We start from the raw sequence: 18,460 nt of genomic DNA, 5'->3' as shown, positions 1-18,460 counted from the left end.
GTGCCCCGCCCCTCCTGCCCCGCCACGCCCCCTCGCTCACCCTCCACGCCCCTTCAGTACTGCCTCTCATTAAGGCCTTTCCCAGCCACGGTCGGAAGTCGGCTCCCCGCAAATAACATTCTCCCTCACAGTATTCGCGCAGCACCTGGCACAGCGAGAGCACTGGGCCAGCACTGGCTGAGGAGCACGAGGCGAGAAGCGACACCCCCGAGGTCGCCCGTGCTTGGTCTGGTCGGGGAGACCTTCTGACCCAAGTCCAGCCCAGACGAAACCCAGTACAAGGCTGGAGCCCCGCTCCCCGCCACGAGTCCAGCCCGCTCCGCTGCGAGGAACTGAAACACACGAGACCAGCCCTCAAAAGCCTGAGGGCACCCCTGGGCTGCCGTCGCGGGGACCGTCAGCGACAGGCGCTCGGTAGCCGCCGGGACGTCCCGGGCCTGGTGAGTCCTGCAAGGCCGGTTACCTCGGGCACGCCCATCCCTCGCCACGCCTGAAATTACGTCACCAGAATCTGCGCTCAGTATCTAGCTTCGCCACGCCCACCTCTGCACTCAACACTAAACCCCGCACTCGGCACCTAGCCAGCCGTTGGAAAACTCCGCCCAAAATTTAAAAGAAGCCCCGCCAAGACCTGCCCAATAGCTATTGCCCCATCCAGCCCGCTCACCGGAAATCCCGCCTACCTACCTATAGCTGCTTGCCACGTCTACGTCCTGTTTCTCCACAGCCAATCAGAGCGCCCTCGCTCCCTATATAACCACACGTCAGGCGCGACTTCTCTGACCCCTTTCCCTGGGCCATAGAACCTCGCCCGGGAGCCGAATAAATTGGCGTCTAATTGTTCTCATGCAGGCCTCCGTGTCCTCATTTTACACTCGGCAATAGACCTCACAGAGAATAAACCTTACAAGTCCTTTCGGGATTCGCCAAAGGCGGACGCTGGCCGGGTGGAGGAGTGGGACCGGCAGAGCTGGACCGGCCTTCTCCAAGAGCGGAGGGGCCGTGCACGACGGCTCTCAACAGGGCGAGCGGCCCCTGGCCGCGCAGAGCACAGCGCTCGCCGCAGGGATTGCAGAGGCGGGACACGCATCACGGGCTCCCGGGTCCGAGCCGATAACGGGCGCGGGGCCGCCGGGCAACTCGAAGCCGTGTGCATGTGCATGTGCGTGCGCGTCCAATCACGCAGTGGCTCCCGCCTACTGGCCACGAGCTTCTGAAGCCCTCGGCTGGATGTGCGGCCCGGGAAAGCGCCGGCGTCTCCACGGCAACGAAGGAGAACAGCGCATGCGCGAGTCGCCTCCGGAAATGACGTGTGGAAGGGGCGCCCGGGACGGAGCAATGGCCCAGGAGACAGCTGGGTCGCTGTCGGAGGAAACGCTGTCACTGTGGAAACGGTAATGCTGCGGGCGACGCGCAGGAGGCGGGCGCTGAGGCCGCGCGGCTCTCCGCAGACCCTCCGAGCTCGTAGTCTTCAGGCTGTGGAGTCGGAGCGGTGGCCGCCGCCCGAGGCTCCCGAGCGCAGCCCAGCTTCCGGCGCGGGAGCGGAGGGTCCTCGGGAGTTGTAGTCCGCGGGGTGGGCGCGGTTCTCGCTTCCGGCCACGCTTGTTGGGCGTGCGCGTGCCGTGATCTCCGCCCACCGATCTCCGGGGAGTGTGGCCTCGCAGGTGTATCACTTGCCTTCCCTTGAAGCTGGAGAAGACCGGGCAGAGGCGTTTGGCCGCGCAGGTGGAGAAGGCAGAGTCTGGGGTGTGGCCCCGGCTGGGTTTGACGCTTCTGTCCTCCTAGGGAGCAAGCTCGGCTGAAGGCTCGCGTCGTAGACCGGGACACCGAGGCGTGGCAGCGGGACCCCGCCTTCTCGGGTCTGCGGAGGGTCGGGGGCGTTGACGTGTCCTTCGTGAAAGGGGACAGTGTCCGTGCTTGTGCCTCTCTGGTGGTGCTCAGCTACCCTGAGCTCGAGGTAACCCGGGAGGACGCCGAGCTCGAGGCGGCCCCTCGATGGGCTCGGGCGTGGGGCCTCCGGGACAGGGAGCAGTGCAGGCCTAGAACCCGCTTCTCGTTTTGTAGGGTGTCATTAATAGTCTGGGGAGTCTTGGAAGAAAAAAGGCAAAAAACTAAGGGAATTCTGTGAGTTAAGAATCGGCTCATGAGCTTTACCTCCAAGTTTGATGGTTGTCTTGGGCTCTCATCTCAGTGACCTACACACCACACCCCAACTTGCCCAAGCTGGAAATCTGTGTCCTCCTGGGCCCCTCCCTTCCTCTCACGTCCAGTCGCGCACTTAGCTCCCTTTCTTTCTGCCTGTTAAATGTCGCTGGGATCTGTCCTCTTGTCTGCCCTCTGCTCCTTGCCTGGCTGTGCCACCGTCACTCCTGTGGGTTCCTGAGCAGCATTTTCATGGGTGCCCTGCCTCAAGCGCTTCTCCTCAGTGGTTTCTTTTCCATACTGCCAGCAGACCGATTTTCCTAAAAAGCAAGTATTTCCTCAAAAGCAACAAGTCCCCCTTTCCCTTCCTCCCCCCCTTTCTCTCTCTCTCTCTCTCTCTTTCTCTTTTTCTTTCTTTCTCTCTCTCTGTCTCTCTTTTTTTAGTTTTTTGAGACAAGGTCTCACCCTGGCCCAGGCTGAAGTGCAGTGGCATGATCTTGGCTCACTGCCAAGATCTGATCTTAACCTGTTGCGCTCAAGTGATCCCCCCGCTTAGCCTCCTGTAACTAGGACCACAGGTGTGAGCCACCACATTCGGCTTTTCTATTTTTTGTAGAGACAGGGTCTCACTATGTTGTCCAGGCTTGTCTTCAGCTCCTGGGCTCAAGGGACCCTCTCACCTTGGCTTCCCCAGGTGGTGGGATTCCAGGCGTGAGCCCACAAGTCCTCTCAAAAACATTTAAGTGCTTTTCTCATGACCTCATGCTAAATAAAGTTCACTTGTCATTGCCATGGCTTAAGGCTCTTTATGAACTGTCCCTGCTTAATTTAATAAGAGGCTCAGCTTTCACCACCATTCTCAGTTCTTCCCACCCCCTACAGCCCACATTGAACCCTTCAAACGTGTGCCATGCTGTATTTGGCTACCTGACCTTTGCAGTAATGTTTCCACTCCTGGAGGGGTTTCCATCTGGCTAACTCCTACTCATAAGGGCTCAGTTTAGACATTACTTCCTCCGCTAAGCTCCCGCTCATCCCACAAGACCAGGCGTTGCCCCTCAGCACTGTGTCTTAGTCCGCATGGGCTGCTGTGGTAGAATACCTTAGACTAGGTGGCTTACCCACAGCAGGAATTTATTTCTCACAGTTGTGAGGCTGGGAGCTCGCGATCAGGGTGCCAGCACTCTTCTAGGTTCCACACGGCCAGTTTCTTAACTGCATTCTCACATGCTGATCCACTCACCTCCCAAGAGGCCTCACCTCTTAATACCGCCGCCTCGTGGGATATAATTTCTACACATGAATTTGGGGAGGACACAAACGTTTAGACTATAGCAACCTTCTGCTTCCTCTTTATCTCACTGGAATGGAATTCACCTGCCTGTCTTCCCTGCTGGAATGTAAACTCCGTGATGGTAGAAACCATGTTGTTTTGTCCACCACGGGCAGCATGCAGAAGATGCCGGACTCTTCCTTAAGTAGATATGTGCGTGAATGGACGGTGGGCTTGTGATTTACGTAAGAGTCGACAGCCCCGGAAGCCTTGGCAGCAGCAGAGTTTGACACAGAAGCCTCTTGGCGCCAGTGTTTCCCTTTCATTGCCCCTCTGCCAGCTCCTAAAGATGACACACATCTTCCTGCTTCCATAGCTTTGTGCTTTACTTGGGAGGCCCCTTTCAGGCTAAATTGAGCAAAAATGTATTGAGTGCCTACTGTGTGCTAAGATTGGGATATTCACAATCCCTACCCTAAGAGGTCTCCTGGCCATTTTATAGGCTGGCGTTGGGGTGGGAGCACAGTCTGAGGAGCCAGACTGCTTCTGCTCACACGCAGCCCTCCCACCTCCCACTTTACCCTCTAGGCCTCTCTCTCTGTGTTTCTAAGTTGAGGATGATAGTGGTATTAATGTGCAGCTCACTGAGTGATGATGAGCAACACTTGAAACGCACAGAAAGCAATTAACACAGCATTCCCTTCCCCTCCAACTTTTCCTGGCTGCGAGCTATCAACCTCTCATCTGCATCCTGGGCCTCTTTTTAATGCATGTGCTGTTATAGCACTTCTGGCATTGTATTAAAGTTAATTGTTTACGATTCCATTTTTCCCTTGGCTGGAAGTTCTCTAGGGGAGGGCTGTACTGTATTTCTTTTGCAACAGCAGCACCAAGCAAAGCGCCTGCTACTTCGTTGGCATTGGTTTTCCCAACTATGAAAACTTGGACTAGGAAAGGATCTTGGAAGAGTCTGGTCCACTGATTCCTGAATGCCTGAGCACGAACCTGCAGGAGCAGAATCACCCGGAAGTGTGTTGAAAAACAGATTCCATGGGCACGTTCTCAAAGACAAAGTAGATCCGTGGCTGCCTTGGACTTGGGGTGGGATGGATGGGAAGTGACTGCCGACGGGTATGAGGTTTATTTTGGGGTTAAGAAAAATGTTCTGAAATTAGATTACAGTGATAATGGAAGGCTCTGTAAATCCCAAAACCATTGCATTATATGTTTAAACAAGTGAACTTCATGATATATAAATTGTTTCTCAGTAAAGCTTCTAGAAGAATAGATTCCAGAGCCCTACCCCACCTACTGGGGGAAAAACTCTTCCAGAGTATGGCCTGGGAATCTGCTTTTCAAAATAAGCTTCCCCGTGATTCTGAAGCGAAGCTGGGTTGGAGAACCACTGGCCCATCTTTGCCACCGTGCAGAACGTTCTCCTTAGCATCCCTGACAAACGATGGCCTCTCAGTGGAGCCTGTTCATGCTGGGCGCTGAGCGGTGGCTAGTGTGTGCTGACCCCTGCTTGTCTGTGACTCCCATTGATCGTTTCTGCCTTCAGGTAGCAAAACAACAGATCTTCCCCACCTTCTGCTTGTCAGCCCTCCCGCTGCTGGAAACAACTGCATGCTCCTTCCCTGCTCCATCCCAAGAGGCTGCAGTGATATCTAGCTTCTTCACTGGCCAACGGCCCTCTGGTCATGCCCTCCATTTTCAGGGTCCATCTTTACCTGTGGCACTCAGAATCAAATGCAGGAACTCATACCGTCTACCCAAGTCCCTAGACCTAACACTCATCCACACCATTTCAGTCGGTGCAGCTGAAAGCAGGGAGCTTTTGAGGGGGCACCAGGTCACTGGTGTACGTTGAGATTGCTGGCCATCCGGGCCTGCCCACACACTACTCAGTGATTTTTGTCTTCCCAGATTTTTAACTTGAAAATATACAGACATGCCAAAAACTTGAAAAAGGTTACATTGGCCACCTGTATTCCTTCTACTTACATTCACCTGCTGCTGCTTCCTCTCTCTCTCTCTCTCTCTCTCTCTCTCTCTCTTTCTCTCTCTTTCTCTCTCTCTCTCTCACCATATGTCCCAGCGATTTTGACTGCTGAGCTCTGAAGACATCAGCAGGCCTGTCCTGAGAGTGGCATTCTCCTACACAACCGCATGTCATTATCATACTGACTAGAAATCATAATCATCCCATAATGTGACCTGAATTATGACATTATGGGAGAGATTCAGACATCAGCAGCCACCCTCCTCCTGTGGGAACTCAGGCCACATTTGAATTCCACATGTGTCACTGTGCAAAGTCATATTGCTGTGTGGGGATGTCAGGATCCACCCTGCCGGGTTCACCGTGAATCCAAAATCTGTTAGCAGAATGGACCCTCCCCACTTGGGGTCATAGGCAGATTTGATCGGTTTCCCTATTGAGTCATTGGTAAAAATACTGAGAGAAAGCCCCAAACCTCTATGCTAATACAGAGTGCTCAGTTTTCTCTGGTATGTTTAATTATTGATGGAGTCACAGGAAGGAATGGAAGTTGTGATTTGAAAGCTGTCACCAAGAGGTTTGGGGAGTCAGTAAGGACACTAGCGAGGTAGACAGCTCTGGGGAACATGGGCATAGTGAGAAACGTTTCTCCACATAAGGCCAGTGTGACTAAGGAAAGCACAAGGTTAGGAGACTCAGGCCCGCTGTGCTGTGTTCTAAGCTGTAGACTCCGCCTCCCAGGATCAAGCAATTCTCCTGCCTCAGCCTCCCGAGTAGCTGGGACTACAGGCACGCACCGCCACGCCCGGCTAATTTTTGCATTTTTTGGTGGAGGCAGGGTTTCGTCATGTTGGCTAGGCTGGTCTCGAACTCCCGGTCTTGAGTGACCCACCCACCTGGGCCTCCCAAAGTGCTGAGATGACAGGCGTGAGCCACCCTGCCTGGCCACGTGGTTTTTAATTTGAAAAACAGTTTGCCAGAGAGGCTCTAAGCAAGATGACTGTGCTTTCTACAGCTCTCTGGATTGTCTGCAGCAATTCCGGAAAGCCCCTGACCACCTGGGTCCCTGACTCCAGACCTCCCTCCAGCCCTCCACACCTCCGCAGCTTGCGCTGTGCGTTTGAGCGTCCCACTTGCCATCCAGAGGGCTCTGTGCCACCCATCCTCCCCTTTCTCTCGGATTATTTGCAGCCTTAGGGTTTTTCTTTTTAGACTGTCCTGCCCCTTGGGGACCCCTGTTCACTCTCGATTGTCTAGCCCTGAGATCGCGCCTGTCCTCTTTCTGAGTTGTTTGAAAGCTCCTCATAAAGCCCCTGTGGCCTGCCTTGCTCTCGAGACCCCTTGGAAGACATGGCCGTCCCCCAAGGCCCCGCCTCATGTAAACTCAATAATGCCTTCGTTCACGTTGCACTGCATACAGGTGCTTTCTTGCACTGTCTTCTTTTTTTTTTTTTTGAGACAGAGTCTCACTCCGTCACCAGGCTCCAGGCTGGAGTGTGGCACGACCTTGGCTCACTGCAACCTCTACCTCCCAGGTTCAAGCAGTTCTCCTGCCTCAGCCTCCCGAGTAGCTGGGACGACAGGCGTGCGCCACCACACCCAGCTAATTTTTTGTATTTTTAGTAAGACAGTTTCACAGTGTTGGCCAGGATGGTCTCGATCTCTTGACCTCATGATCCGCCCACCTTGGCCTCCCAAAGTGCTGGGATTACAGGCGTGAGCCACCGCGCCCGGCCGCACTGTCTTCTTTAAGCCTCCAGCAGCCCCATGGAGAGGTGGGGTGGAGTGTCAGCTTCAATACACAAAGAGACAGCAGGAGAGCAAGGGACAGGCAGGGGTGATGCAGCCAGCAATCTTAGCCTTGCTTCTGTTGGAGACCAGGTCCTGGGGGGCTCCTATGGACCAGATCCCAGGAATCCTCCTATTGACCAGGTCCTGGGAGTTGTCCTACAGACCAGATCCCAGGGAATCCTCCTATGGACCAGATCCCAGGGAATCCTCCTATTGACCAGGTCCTGGGAGTTGTCCTACAGACCAGATCCCAGGGAATCCTTCTACAGGCCATATCCCAGGGAATCTTCCTACAGACTAGGTCCCGGAGGCTTCTCCTACAGACCAGTTTGAGGGTGGAGGGAATGCACTGCAGTTCTGGAGTGCGGGCTCCTCATATGGACCAGGTCCTGGGGGTGGAGGGGCTCCTCCAATCAACCAGGTCTGGGGGTGAGTGGGAGGGGTTTCATATGGACCCGGTTCCAGTGGCCTCCCCCTTACAGACCAGGTCCCAAGTGCCTGCTCCTATGGACCAGGTCACAGGGATACCTGCCCACCACCAATTTGCAGGGTACATCTTCTAGTTCCTTCTAAATGTCTCGTAGGTGAGGCAGGGAAGGGGAGCCATCAGGGTGAGGTTGGGGAGAGGGAAGGATGAAGAGCAGGGGCAGGCTGGAGGGAGTGGGGGTGGGGTGGGTGGCTGAGGGCTGCGCTGCCTGCTGAGCTGCGTGCCTGGTGGCAGGTGGTGTATGAGGAGAGCCGCATGGTCAGCCTCACAGCCCCCTACGTGTCAGGCTTCCTGGCCTTCCGAGAGGTGCCCTTCCTGCTGGAGCTTGTGCGGCAGCTGCAAGAGAAGGAGCCGGACCTCATGCCCCAGGCAGGTGTCTCATCCCTAGGACAAGAGAAAGGCCCATCCTCCCTGGGGAGGGGAAGGTGGCTGCAGGTTGCCACCACTGGCCATGGCAGGGAGAGACTCATGAGCTTCCTGGAAGAGAGGAATGAGGATTTCTAGAAAGCCGAACTCCAGAGACAGTGTCGCCTTCCTGCCTGAGGGATGGCCCTTGCCTGAGGGCTAAAGGGCAGCTCAGCTGACCGTGACTCCCCCCTGACTCTAGGTCCTTCTCGTGGATGGAAATGGGGTGCTCCACCACCGAGGTAATTCTGCTCTCGAAAGCAGTCCAGGGAGGGCGCTGTGGGGAAGAGATGGGGGAGAGGGCACCTTTGTCATCTCCCACACAAAACGCTGGGCCCTCGGACTCTGCCGCCGCCCACCTCCAGCTGCTCCTTTCTGGGCATAGTGGGGACTCGCAGTGCCCTCCCCCCGGGAAAGGACTGCCTGCCTTCGCTTCATCGCACCTCTTGCCTGCCCGCCCCTGCGTTTCCTACAGTGCCCTGCCCTTCGCTGGTTCATCGCCAGGTGCCACTACCCTGTTCTCAGCTGATCACCGCAAGATGTCCCAGGGCCTGGGCCCCCTGCTGCAGGCCGTGCTGTGTAGGGAGGCGTGGGACTGCTGCAGGCTGTCCTGCACAAGAAGGAGGAGGTTCTCAGAGTGGCCTTCCCTGCCGGCCACCCACCCTGCATCTGCCTGTCAGCCCTTGTCCACAGCTAGACAGGTGCACCCGGGCCCCCGCCTGTGCCAGGGACCCTTGGCCCAGGGAGCATAGCTGAGGGAGATGGGCTCTTTTGCCCTCGCATACAGACCTGTGGGTGGCACAGCCAGCAACACCCAGAGAGGGACCCAGGAGGGTGGCACTGGATGCCCTGGCCAGCAGGTGTGATTGGGTCCTGGCTGTTGCCCCCACACATGGGGGTTATGCACTGACCCTGATGCCCATGGCGGCACTAGCAGGACACCATCATGGGAAGAGGAGGCTGGGAGGCGCAGGACATGGCTGCAGAGCCAGGCTGCAGTGTCCCAGCACGCTAGCAAGGTGCCGACCCTGGCATTGATCGTGTCAGAGGGAAGGAGGATTCCTCCCCAGCCCCACACCAAGAAAATCGGGCACAGGGAGCCTTAGCCCAGGTCAGCTTGGGGCTTAGGTCTGGTTTCCCTGGCTGTCTGCCCGTCCACAGACCTCTGCTCACTTAGGGAAGCTTTTGGTGAGATTCTGGCTTGTCCTGAATCCCTGCGCCAGGCCCCAGCCCCACCTCCCCAACCCCACCCTCCTTTCTCCCTGGCAGGCTTTGGGATGGCCTGCCACCTTGGGGTCCTTACAGACCTGCCTTGCATTGGGGTGGCCAAGAAACTTCTGCAGGTGGACGGGCTGGAGAACAACGCCCTGCACAAGGAGAAGGTGAGGAGGGCCTGCTGCAGCCCACGCTGCACAGGGAGAAGGAGGGGCTGCGGCAGGCTGTCCCTGGCAGCTTGGGGGTGCTGCGGTGGCCCTGGGCACGAGGGCGCTTCTGGACCAGCCCCTTGCCTGTGATGCTGCCCTCCTCACCCCTGGCTCATGGCCTGGAATAAGGAAGACCCGCTTTCCTCTGGGTGCTGCCTTGCGTGTCTCAGCCAAGGATGCTCTGAGCTCCTCTCCTGCCTCCTGGCTTGCCTGCCTCTCTGGTCCCCCACACCTCTGAACCACTGTGGCACACCAAGTAGGGCTAAGTCCTCCAGTTACTGGGGACTGGAGGGGCTTCCAGGCTGTCCCAGGCACACTTGGTGCTTTCCCCATCCCACCTGGCCCCAACCCGTCTCCTCACCTGGGTACTCAGGTACCCCAGCCTCCCGGCCCCACTTCCACCAAGGCCTGCCTGGAGCTGCTGCCCACACCCCTCCTACCCCACCTTCTCCTGCATCTTCCTCCTCTGGGACCCCACGTTGGCACTGGGAGTGAGTCCCATGGAGGCAGCCAGTGACAGCCCACTGGATAGCAGATTCTGAGAGCAGAGACTGCGTCTCGTTCCTCCCAGCTCTCAGGTACCTGCACAGAGCAGTTGCTTACTAACAGTCTGTTGAGTCGATGGGACCTCAGACTCCCTCTGAGCCAGTCTGTGCCTCCAGAAATCCCAGCCTGTTGGCTTGAGTCAGATATGTCCACAGCAGGAGACAGCCGCAGGAAGGAAGCAGGGTCAGCGCTGCTCACTGCACAGTGGCAGCACCTGTGTAGCTGCCAGCCTGGCACTGTGCCTCTGGGCAGATCACTGCCCTTGCTGTAAGCCCTGTCGTCAGGGTTGGACAGGGTCTTGTGGGCAGCACCCTCAGAGCAGGGGCGAGACCACATCACCGCCTGTGGGATCCGTGTCGCCTCGGGCACATGGCTTTGCCTGGGCCTCGGCTCACATCCAGGATCAGTCCCCTTCCCTTTCCTGGCCCAGTGACTGTGTTTTCAAAATCAAGAGACTTTCCTTCACCAAGAAGAGAGGGGTATTTTCCCCATTTTTTCCCCAATTTTCCAGATCCGACTCCTGCGGGCTGGAGGGGACTCGTTCCCTCTGCTGGGAGGCTCTGGGACTGTCCTGGGAATGGTGAGTGGCCAGGGCCCTAATCCCCCCAAAGCCCAGGGTAGGGGATCCTTTGCATGCAGACACACCTGTGCTCACACATCAGCCCCCACCCACCCATCTGTCCATCCTCTCGCCTCAGACTGAGCCCTGGGGTATGTGGAGCCCACCCTGTCCCGGGGACAAGCAGCAGGAAGGCTCCCTGAGGGTGGGCAGGCCCTGGGCCCTGAGAGCACCGCCCCCTTCAGCTTCCCTCCTGCCCCCGGGACATTCTGTCCGAGCTCCAGCCGCTGAGGCTGTCCTGACCCAGGTCTTCGTGGCCCAGCCCACAGGGGTGCCCTTACCTTCCTTGTCACAGGCCCTGAAGAGCCACAACCGCAGCACCAGGCCCCTGTACGTCTCTGTGGGCCACAAGATGAGTCTGGAGGCAGCCGTGCGCCTGATCTGCTGCTGCTGCAAGTCCCGCATCCCAGAGCCGGTGCGCAAGGTGGGTGGGCCTGGGGCGTGCGGGGAGGCAGCACCTGCTGTTCAGGGTTCCGCAGCAGCCCAGCTGGGGTCAGAGTGCAGTGACGTGAGGCCGGAGAGCCTTGTTGGCCTGCACTGGGCCCCGCAGTCGGGACAGCAGACTGGAGGGTGCAGAACTCCCAGGAGTTCGTCCCCAGGCCCTGCGCCCCACGCACTCACCCACACACTCAGCCTCCCAGCCTCTCTGAGCCGCCTGCACCCAGATACAGGCTAGCCTGAAGAATCAGTGATGTCAGCCTAGGTGGTGAGGTGTCCTGCCAGTTCCCAGCCAGCCCCTCGGGTCCCAGAGGGAGCAGCTGAACTCGAGCCAGGAGGCTCCTGCAGGAAAGCTGCAGGGACAGTGCTCAGGAAGCTGTGCAGGTCCCAGAGACGCTGGGACCTAGGGATGCCCGCACTAGAACCCAGCACCAAAACTGGTGTTGGGTCCCGCAGGGAGGGTGAGAACTCTGCTGAAGCAGTCAGCTCACCTGTGAAAGGACTCAGCCCGCAGGCTGGGGAGAGAGCTGGAACGAGAGGCCCACAGCCAGCCTTGATAGGACCAGGGGTCACAAGACACAGGTGGATGCCTGTCCCAGAGAAGTCCACAGAGTGGGGGTTCCAGAATAGTCAATCTTGGGAAGAGACCCTCTGGAGGAAGGGGAGGGGCAGCCCTGGGCACAGAGGAGTTTGATGCGCTCAAGAGATAGGTGGCTCGCGCCGGTCATCCCAACGCTGGGGGCAGACGTGGGAGGATCACTTGAGCCCAGGAGTTTGAGGGCAGCCTGGGTAACAGTGAGACCCTGTCTCTCCAAAACATTTTAAAAACAAATTAGCAGTGTGGTGGTGTGCGCCTGTGGTCTCAGCTAGGCTGAAGTGGGAAGATCACCGGAGCCCAGGAGGTGGGGGCTGCAGTGAGCCGTGATCGCACCACTGCACTCCAGCCTGGGTGACAGAGCAAGACCTTATCTCAGAAAAAGTTAAATTCAGCAGGAAAGTGTGGCTGGAGCCAGGGCAGTGAAGTTCAGAGTGGTGGGAGCCCGTGAGCGTCTTGGGGTGTGCTGGGGTTTCGGACGTACCCACAGGGACTTGGATGGTTATGAGTTGGCAGTGGGGCACCCACGGATTTGCCTTTTCAGGTGGCCGCTCTGCATGCTGTGAAGGCTGTCGGTGGAGCTGGGGACGCGGGTCTGCACAAGCTGCGCTGCTTCCCCATCTCCAGGCACCACTGGCCCCGCAGTCAGTGGCAAACGCCCAGGCCGCCACTGCCTCCTGGGGTTGGGGCCTTCCGGCTGCTGGTGCGCAGTGTGGCCTCCAGGGGGCAGCAGCAGCCCACGCACCGCAATGGCCCTCGGCCCCTGGGAGCTGTGCCCAGTGGTGGCATCTGAGAGTGGGCTCTGCAGCCTTGCAGGGCTTCGTTTGGGGCATAGGTGTGTGGACTCTCAAGCCTTTGAGCTGTGTCCTCACCCCCCAGGAAAGAGGCCTTTCTTTCTCCATTCCAACTCAGCCGTGTGGTCTTCCAAGAGAGAACCGGGAAAACTCTCCCGCAAGCCTTCAGCACCAAGAACTCTAGGTCTTGCTGCTGCGGACGCCACAGCTCCTGGAGCTCCGTTTCTGCCTCAGTGAGCCCCAGAGTAGGACAGTGGCCCATCCTTGCAGGGAAGGGGACGCCTGGTTTTTGAGTACCTTGAGCATCTAGAAACAGAGCAAGGATCGTGTGCCTAGTGCCAGCAAAGAGCCTGCCAAGTCCTGGGTCCACCCTCCAGGGGAAGGAAAGCTGCAGCCAGGCGGGCTACGCAGCCGTCTGTACCAGAAGCCCATAGTCTTTCACTGCTGGGCGTGGGCTGAGGGTCCTGTCCTGCAGAGCCCGCTCTGTCTCTGGGTCTATTTCCTTCCTGAGCCCACTCACCTCTCAGCAGGTTCCTCTCCTGACTGTTCCGGAAGGTCGGGGGAGAGCACAGACAGGGGGTTAGTGTTGGTCTGTTCTCTCCCTGGCTCTGCCCCCGCAATCTTGGTGTCCCCATGGTCACAGGCGCAGCAGTGCTCCTGGTGCCAGATCCAGGCTGGGCTGCTCCAGGGGAAGGTGAGAGGTGCGGGCCCTGCCCACTGCTGCCCCTCTTCCCCCATGAACGGAAGCAGGAGCAGGTTGGGGGATTAGCCGTTGCTTTCCATGAGTTGTGCGGCCCTGAAGCTAATCTAAGCCTATCTGAGCTGGGATCAAGGGGGCTTCCTAAGGCCAGCCCCACCCCCGCCCCGGGTTCCTACTCAGACACTGCTAGGGTCTGCCCTCATCACAGCCCTCTTATCCTGGTGATTCTGGAGATGGGGCAGGGGTTACCGCTGACCTAGTCGGGGAGAGGGCTGACCAGCTGGGCTGAGTCCCAGGGAAGCGAGCGTTAGCAGGGAAACCTCGGGTTACACAGAGCCTACGGGAAGTGCAGGCTGTAAACCAGTGAAGACTGAGCAGCCCCAACTGCCCCTGGTGGGGAGGAGACCCAGGGCCCCTCGCTCAGCCCATCTGCTGGCGGCTCCTTAGGCCCTTCAGAGACTGCCCGGATGGGTTTGAGAACCGCCACTCCAGGGCCTAGACTCAGTTCAGGCATCCCTGTCACACACTCACTGGTGGGGCCGCCGCTCCTGAGCCCGGAAAGCTGGCGGTGACCTGTGTGTCCCGGGGGCTTCCGTGGGGGATGGAGGCATTGCCACCAGTAGCTCCTAGTGGGGCACTGGTCCAGAGGCCAGCTCAGGACCCAGCAGCACTTCTGTCTCCTCCAGGCTGACTTCTGCTCCCGAGAGCACATCCGCAAGGCCCTGGGACACCCTGGACCCCCCGCACCAAGGTGAGCGCCTGAGGAGGCTGGGGCATGAAGGAAGCATCTCACAGACACCCACGTGAGGCTGTTTCTGATGGCCCCCCCTCACTATTGCAGTGCCGTGGCTCAGGACAGGCAGTGCAGGGCCAGGACAGGCAGGGGACACGGGAGGTCTTCAAAGAGGGGTGAGGGTGGAATGGGGTGGACTTCTGTTCGCGTGGGAACTCTCCAGAAACACCACTGCCTCCACCCCGAAACCCTGGGACTGTGGCCCATCTGGTCCAAGCCCTACCTCCCAACACGGCCAGCCCCAGCCCTCCTCATTCCCTGCAGCCTGTGAGGCACCAGGACGAGGTCTCTGCAGAAAAGGCGTGGCCTTGCAGTCACATGTGACCCAGCCACCGTGTTTGTACTCTTTAAGCCTCAGCTTCCTCATCTCATTCTTGTCCCGCTGGTTCTTGTAGAATAGAGTGACACTGCCTGGCTCGGTCACAGCTAGCAGTATAGGCTGTGTCTTAAAACCATTGCAGACGATTTGATCCTGATGGCAGCCTTGCTGTGAGACGGGCACTGTGACCCCACTCCACAGATGAGAAAGCCGGGGCACTGAGCACTGATAAAGGAGCAAAGCAGAATTCAGTCAGCAGTTTGGATTCCAGGCTTGGCATCTGAGCCTCCACGCTGAGAGAGCACCCTGTACTCTCTGGGCAAAGATCCCAGGAGGCACCAGGCCTGGAATTCGACCTGCCCTCCACCACAATTAGTTACCGAAGCGCGGTGCTTCCTTTGTGCTCATTTTCCCTCTAAGCCAGGGGCTGTTCCCAGGCCTTCCTAGGCTGCTCTGAGAACTGAGGGAGCAGGTGGCAGGGACCCCCAAGCTCTTCCGGAGTTGGGGACCGGCCAGCTTGAATGCGAGATTTACGTGTGAGCGGTGTGCTCTCCCCAGCCCTCTGCCCAGGGCCTCTCACTGGCCCTGAGGGTCCAGTTCCCAGACCCCGCCTGAGGAGTGAGGGGGCTTCAGGTGGACGCTAGCTTCTGATGCTGTCCCTTTCCCAATGTCCTCACAGGAGCCTGAAGGCGCAGAGGCCAAAGGCATGCCCCAGAGGAGACTCTGGAGAGTCCGCAGGTGAGGGCCAGCCCTCAGAGGGCCACAGCCTGGACCCCAGGACAGCCCCGAGGCCAGGCTCTCAGGAGCAGTAGGGCAAGGACTGGCAGTAGAGTGGAACTGGGTGCCATGAAGATGCAGAGGCCACTGGCCACCCCGTTCTGGCCTCCGGACAGTGACCACCCCTGGGGGTGTTCCAGGGACTTAGAGGAACCTCGCCTCAGTCGCAGGTAGCGCGTCCAGTCCCCACAGACAGGCTGACCGTACCGCCTCATGGGGACGCTGCAGCGCAGCCCAGCGCCAGCTGAGGCAGAGGTGACCACGGCCCCCGTTCGCCCCATCATCGGCTGTTCAGCGGTGGTCGTGGTCCCTCAGAGGACAGATCTCTGCGGGCCCAAGTGTCGGATCCTGGGAGTGCGTGGTCCAGCTCTCCTGGAGCCCACGGAGGGATTCAGAGCACCAGGGCCACGTGGGCCACAGCTGCGCCTGCACGACGCCTACAGCCTCTGCGCCGCCCGCCCCTTGCAGTACATAGAACTTGGTTCTCTTTTCCTTCTCGGGGTTCATTTTAAATTTTATTTGTTTATTTTTATTGATCTCGTTACCATAAAATGTATTTGCAAAATCAGGATTCATTTGCAAAGCAGCAACAGCCATACTGAGTCACGTCTGCCCTGACGCGGAGGGGTCCTAGCTGGGGTCCCCTGCCCTGACGCGGAGGGGTCCTAGCTGGGGTAGCTGGACTCTAGCACCTGCTCACTGCCAGCCATGACCCCTGAACCCGGTCTTGCCCATCCTCCATCCTGTTCTGGGAAGAGGGAGCAGAGAAACTTGTCTCAGCCTGGAGGGGGCCGAGGGTGGGGGGGGCAGCACACAGGGGCAGTCTGGGCTTTGGGGCCAGGGGCCAGACAGGGTGGCACTGATGCCTGAGGCATTGGGTGCCAGGCTCTGCACCTGGAGGGGCTAGGATCGGGGGTGGCACCATCCTCACAGGCTCCGAGAGCTGATCGCCATCCTCTGTCCCTGCCTCCCTGTCCCAGAGACACAGCCTCAAAATGGTCTTCACTGTGGGAAAGCAGCCCTGGGGCTGGCCCTGTCTGGCCACTTCCGCTCCTCTTGGTGTGGGCTAGAGGTGCCAGCTGAGGGGTGGAGGCAAAGGGGACACCCCACCTGCAGCCTGGCCCCAGCCTCTGGGTGCCTCCCAAGCAGCCCCTGGCCCTTGGCATGATGTTTGGCCTCCAGACTCCAGGCTCCCTGAGGACGCTGGGATCTGCCACAGAGCATGTAGAAGTCCCTGGAATCCTCTTGCCATTCACCTGACAGCTATAAGAAGGGGCCAGTGATCATGATTGACGGCTTGGGACAAGAATCCAGCCGAGGCCAGGTCTCTGGGCACCCCTCTGTGCCCCTCTGAGACGGTGCTGTCCTTGTGTTACTGAGGAGCAGTGTGAGCCTGGGCCCGGGGGCCATTGAGGGGTAGGTATTCACAGCAGCAGCACTCAGGCCCAGGGGGTGCCGGCCCCTGCCCACCTGCCAAAGCCACTGTGGAGGACTGGGCTGCAGGGGCGGAGGCTCCAGAAAAGAGGCCCAGGTTGTGTAGCTGCTCCTCCTTGATGGAGCAGACTCAATTCTAGAGATTTCCATAAGAAGTAGACCCATTGCAGGACAAGCGGGGCTGGAGGCACAGATGCTGAGGGGCTCTGCAGGCACCTTGGGGTTGTGCCTGGAGTCGTGGCGGGAGGGAGGTGGGAACTAGGAGTGTTCGGCTGCCATCATCAGCTCTGGCCAGAACCAGATGAACAGGGTGTCGGCGGCTGGGGACTAGCCTTACTCAGCCCTGGGCCCGTCGGGGATCTAGCTTTCACTGAGGACCCAGCCTTGGACCGAGGCTCCCTTCACCATGGCAGACGGATTTCTGCCCTCACCGAAAGGGACAGCAGATGGTGTACGGAGCCGGCTCGTGGCTCCCCTTTCCACCTGCCTCGGGAAGGGAGAGGCAGCAGACAGGAAGGGCCGTGGAACTCCGTTCAGTGCGGGGAGAGCATCCCCAGAGAGCCCTTGGAGAGGGTTGGAGTTGAGGTTGCGTGGATCCTGTCTACTTCTAGGTCAAGTTAGGAGGTGTGTCAGCACTGGAGGCAGGGGAGGCCTGGCCAGGTGAGCCCCTGGGACAGCCATGCATGGGGTCCAGACCCGTCTACCTGTCTGGTGGGCACTGAGGGTCCTCTTGGGAGAGTCCAGGGCAGCACCTGGTAAGCTGAGAGCCGCAGCGTGTCTGCATGGAACCTGTTTCCTCACCGGGAACGTGAACACCTCTAGCAGGTTTGGGGATTAAAGGTGGGGATACGTGTGAAGTCTCTTGCCCAGCAGTGGATCCCCAGTACACTCCTGATAAATGAGGCGTGGGGTGGTGGAGTCCAGCACTAGTCTGGACCCAGGAACGAGGCGTCAGTGGTTGGAGGGGAGGGTGTCTGCCCACCTAGCATCTGTGGTAAGGATCTACCTCCCAGCACCCCCGGGGAGTCCTGTCTGGATGGGAGGGAGGACAGGGCCATGGTGGGAGCCTCCAGAGCTGTCCCCCTAAAACCTCTGAATGTCGCTGGCACAAGCAGGCCCAGGCAGGGCTCTCCCAGGGTAACACCAGCTGAGCACAGCCGTGGTCCTCAGGCATGCTGCCCAGGTTGGGGGCAGGGAATCCGAGGCCCTGCATCATCGCCTGTGAGTCCAGGGCTCAGGCATAACTCTGGGGACCTGTCATGCTGGCCCCAGGCCCACTGAAGCACAGGTGACACTGTCACATGCTCCTGGGAAAAGTGGGGATCCTCAGGCAGTCATGGGAGACGGACTCAGAGCACTCTGGGGATCCAGGCAGGGGAGCTGCTGACTGCAGGTGTCCCAGCAGTACCCTGAGGGTACTCACGGGAAAGGAAAACGTGGCACCCAGCTGGTGGCCCTAGGTGGCTGCTGCCTTACTCCACCGACCATCTGAGTCAAAGGGCCCCACCACCCCAGATAACGCACACAGAGCCGGGTGTCCACGACGCCAGGTATGTGCCCCCCGCCAGTAGGACCCTTGGGAGGCTCAGCACCCCTGCCCCTCAACTCGGTGGCCTTCCCACAGAATGCCCTCCAGGCTTCTAGAGTGTTTCCTGTCCCAAGCTCCAGGACCACAGGTGGCAGGGAATTGGAGGAATTGGAAGCACCACGTAGAAGCTGGGCAGAGCTGGCTGAGATCCAGCTGTCTCTTACAGGCTGGCCTTGAGCCAAGGGCAGAACCTGCCCCACAGAGGACAATACCTGCTTGTGTTATAGGCGGTACTCCACCAGGTGAAGCGTGTAAGGGGCTCAGCAGGGAGCTGTGTCGTGGGAGATACTCCACCAGGTGAAGTGTGTAAGGGGCTCGGCAGGGAGCTGTGTC

At 58.8% G+C, this 18,460-nt stretch overlaps 1 protein-coding gene across 6 annotated transcripts in view; it reads left to right on the top strand.

Moving 5' to 3' along the window:
- The first annotated feature begins 1,263 nt into the window (after positions 1-1,263).
- Positions 1,264-18,460, top strand: part of ENDOV (endonuclease V) — a 42,678-nt gene continuing 25,481 nt past the window's right edge. For 2 of the 6 annotated variants that reach the window (XM_017524937.2, XM_017524934.2), the window contains exons 1-9: positions 1,264-1,394; positions 1,786-1,957; positions 7,930-8,064; positions 8,303-8,342; positions 9,370-9,482; positions 10,582-10,650; positions 10,985-11,113; positions 13,903-13,967; positions 15,008-15,066. In XM_017524937.2, coding sequence (XP_017380426.2) covers positions 1,285-1,394; positions 1,786-1,957; positions 7,930-8,064; positions 8,303-8,342; positions 9,370-9,482; positions 10,582-10,650; positions 10,985-11,113; positions 13,903-13,967; positions 15,008-15,066 — 892 coding nt within the window. In that variant the 5' untranslated portion in view covers positions 1,264-1,284. Of the gene's footprint in view, positions 1,395-1,785; positions 1,958-7,929; positions 8,065-8,302; positions 8,343-9,369; positions 9,483-10,581; positions 10,651-10,984; positions 11,114-13,902; positions 13,968-15,007; positions 15,067-15,275; positions 15,674-17,150; positions 17,873-18,460 lie in introns of those variants that run through there. The other 4 variants (XR_005199507.1, XM_017524936.2, XM_037737202.1 and 1 more) reach the window with 4 other exon arrangements.

This window comes from Cebus imitator, unplaced genomic scaffold (genome assembly GCF_001604975.1).
Source record: "Cebus imitator isolate Cc_AM_T3 unplaced genomic scaffold, Cebus_imitator-1.0 Scaffold36, whole genome shotgun sequence".
Classification (NCBI taxonomy): domain Eukaryota; kingdom Metazoa; phylum Chordata; class Mammalia; order Primates; family Cebidae; genus Cebus; species Cebus imitator.
The sequence above is the reverse complement of the archived record's forward strand: the minus strand, read 5'-3'. Positions and strand labels throughout refer to the sequence as shown.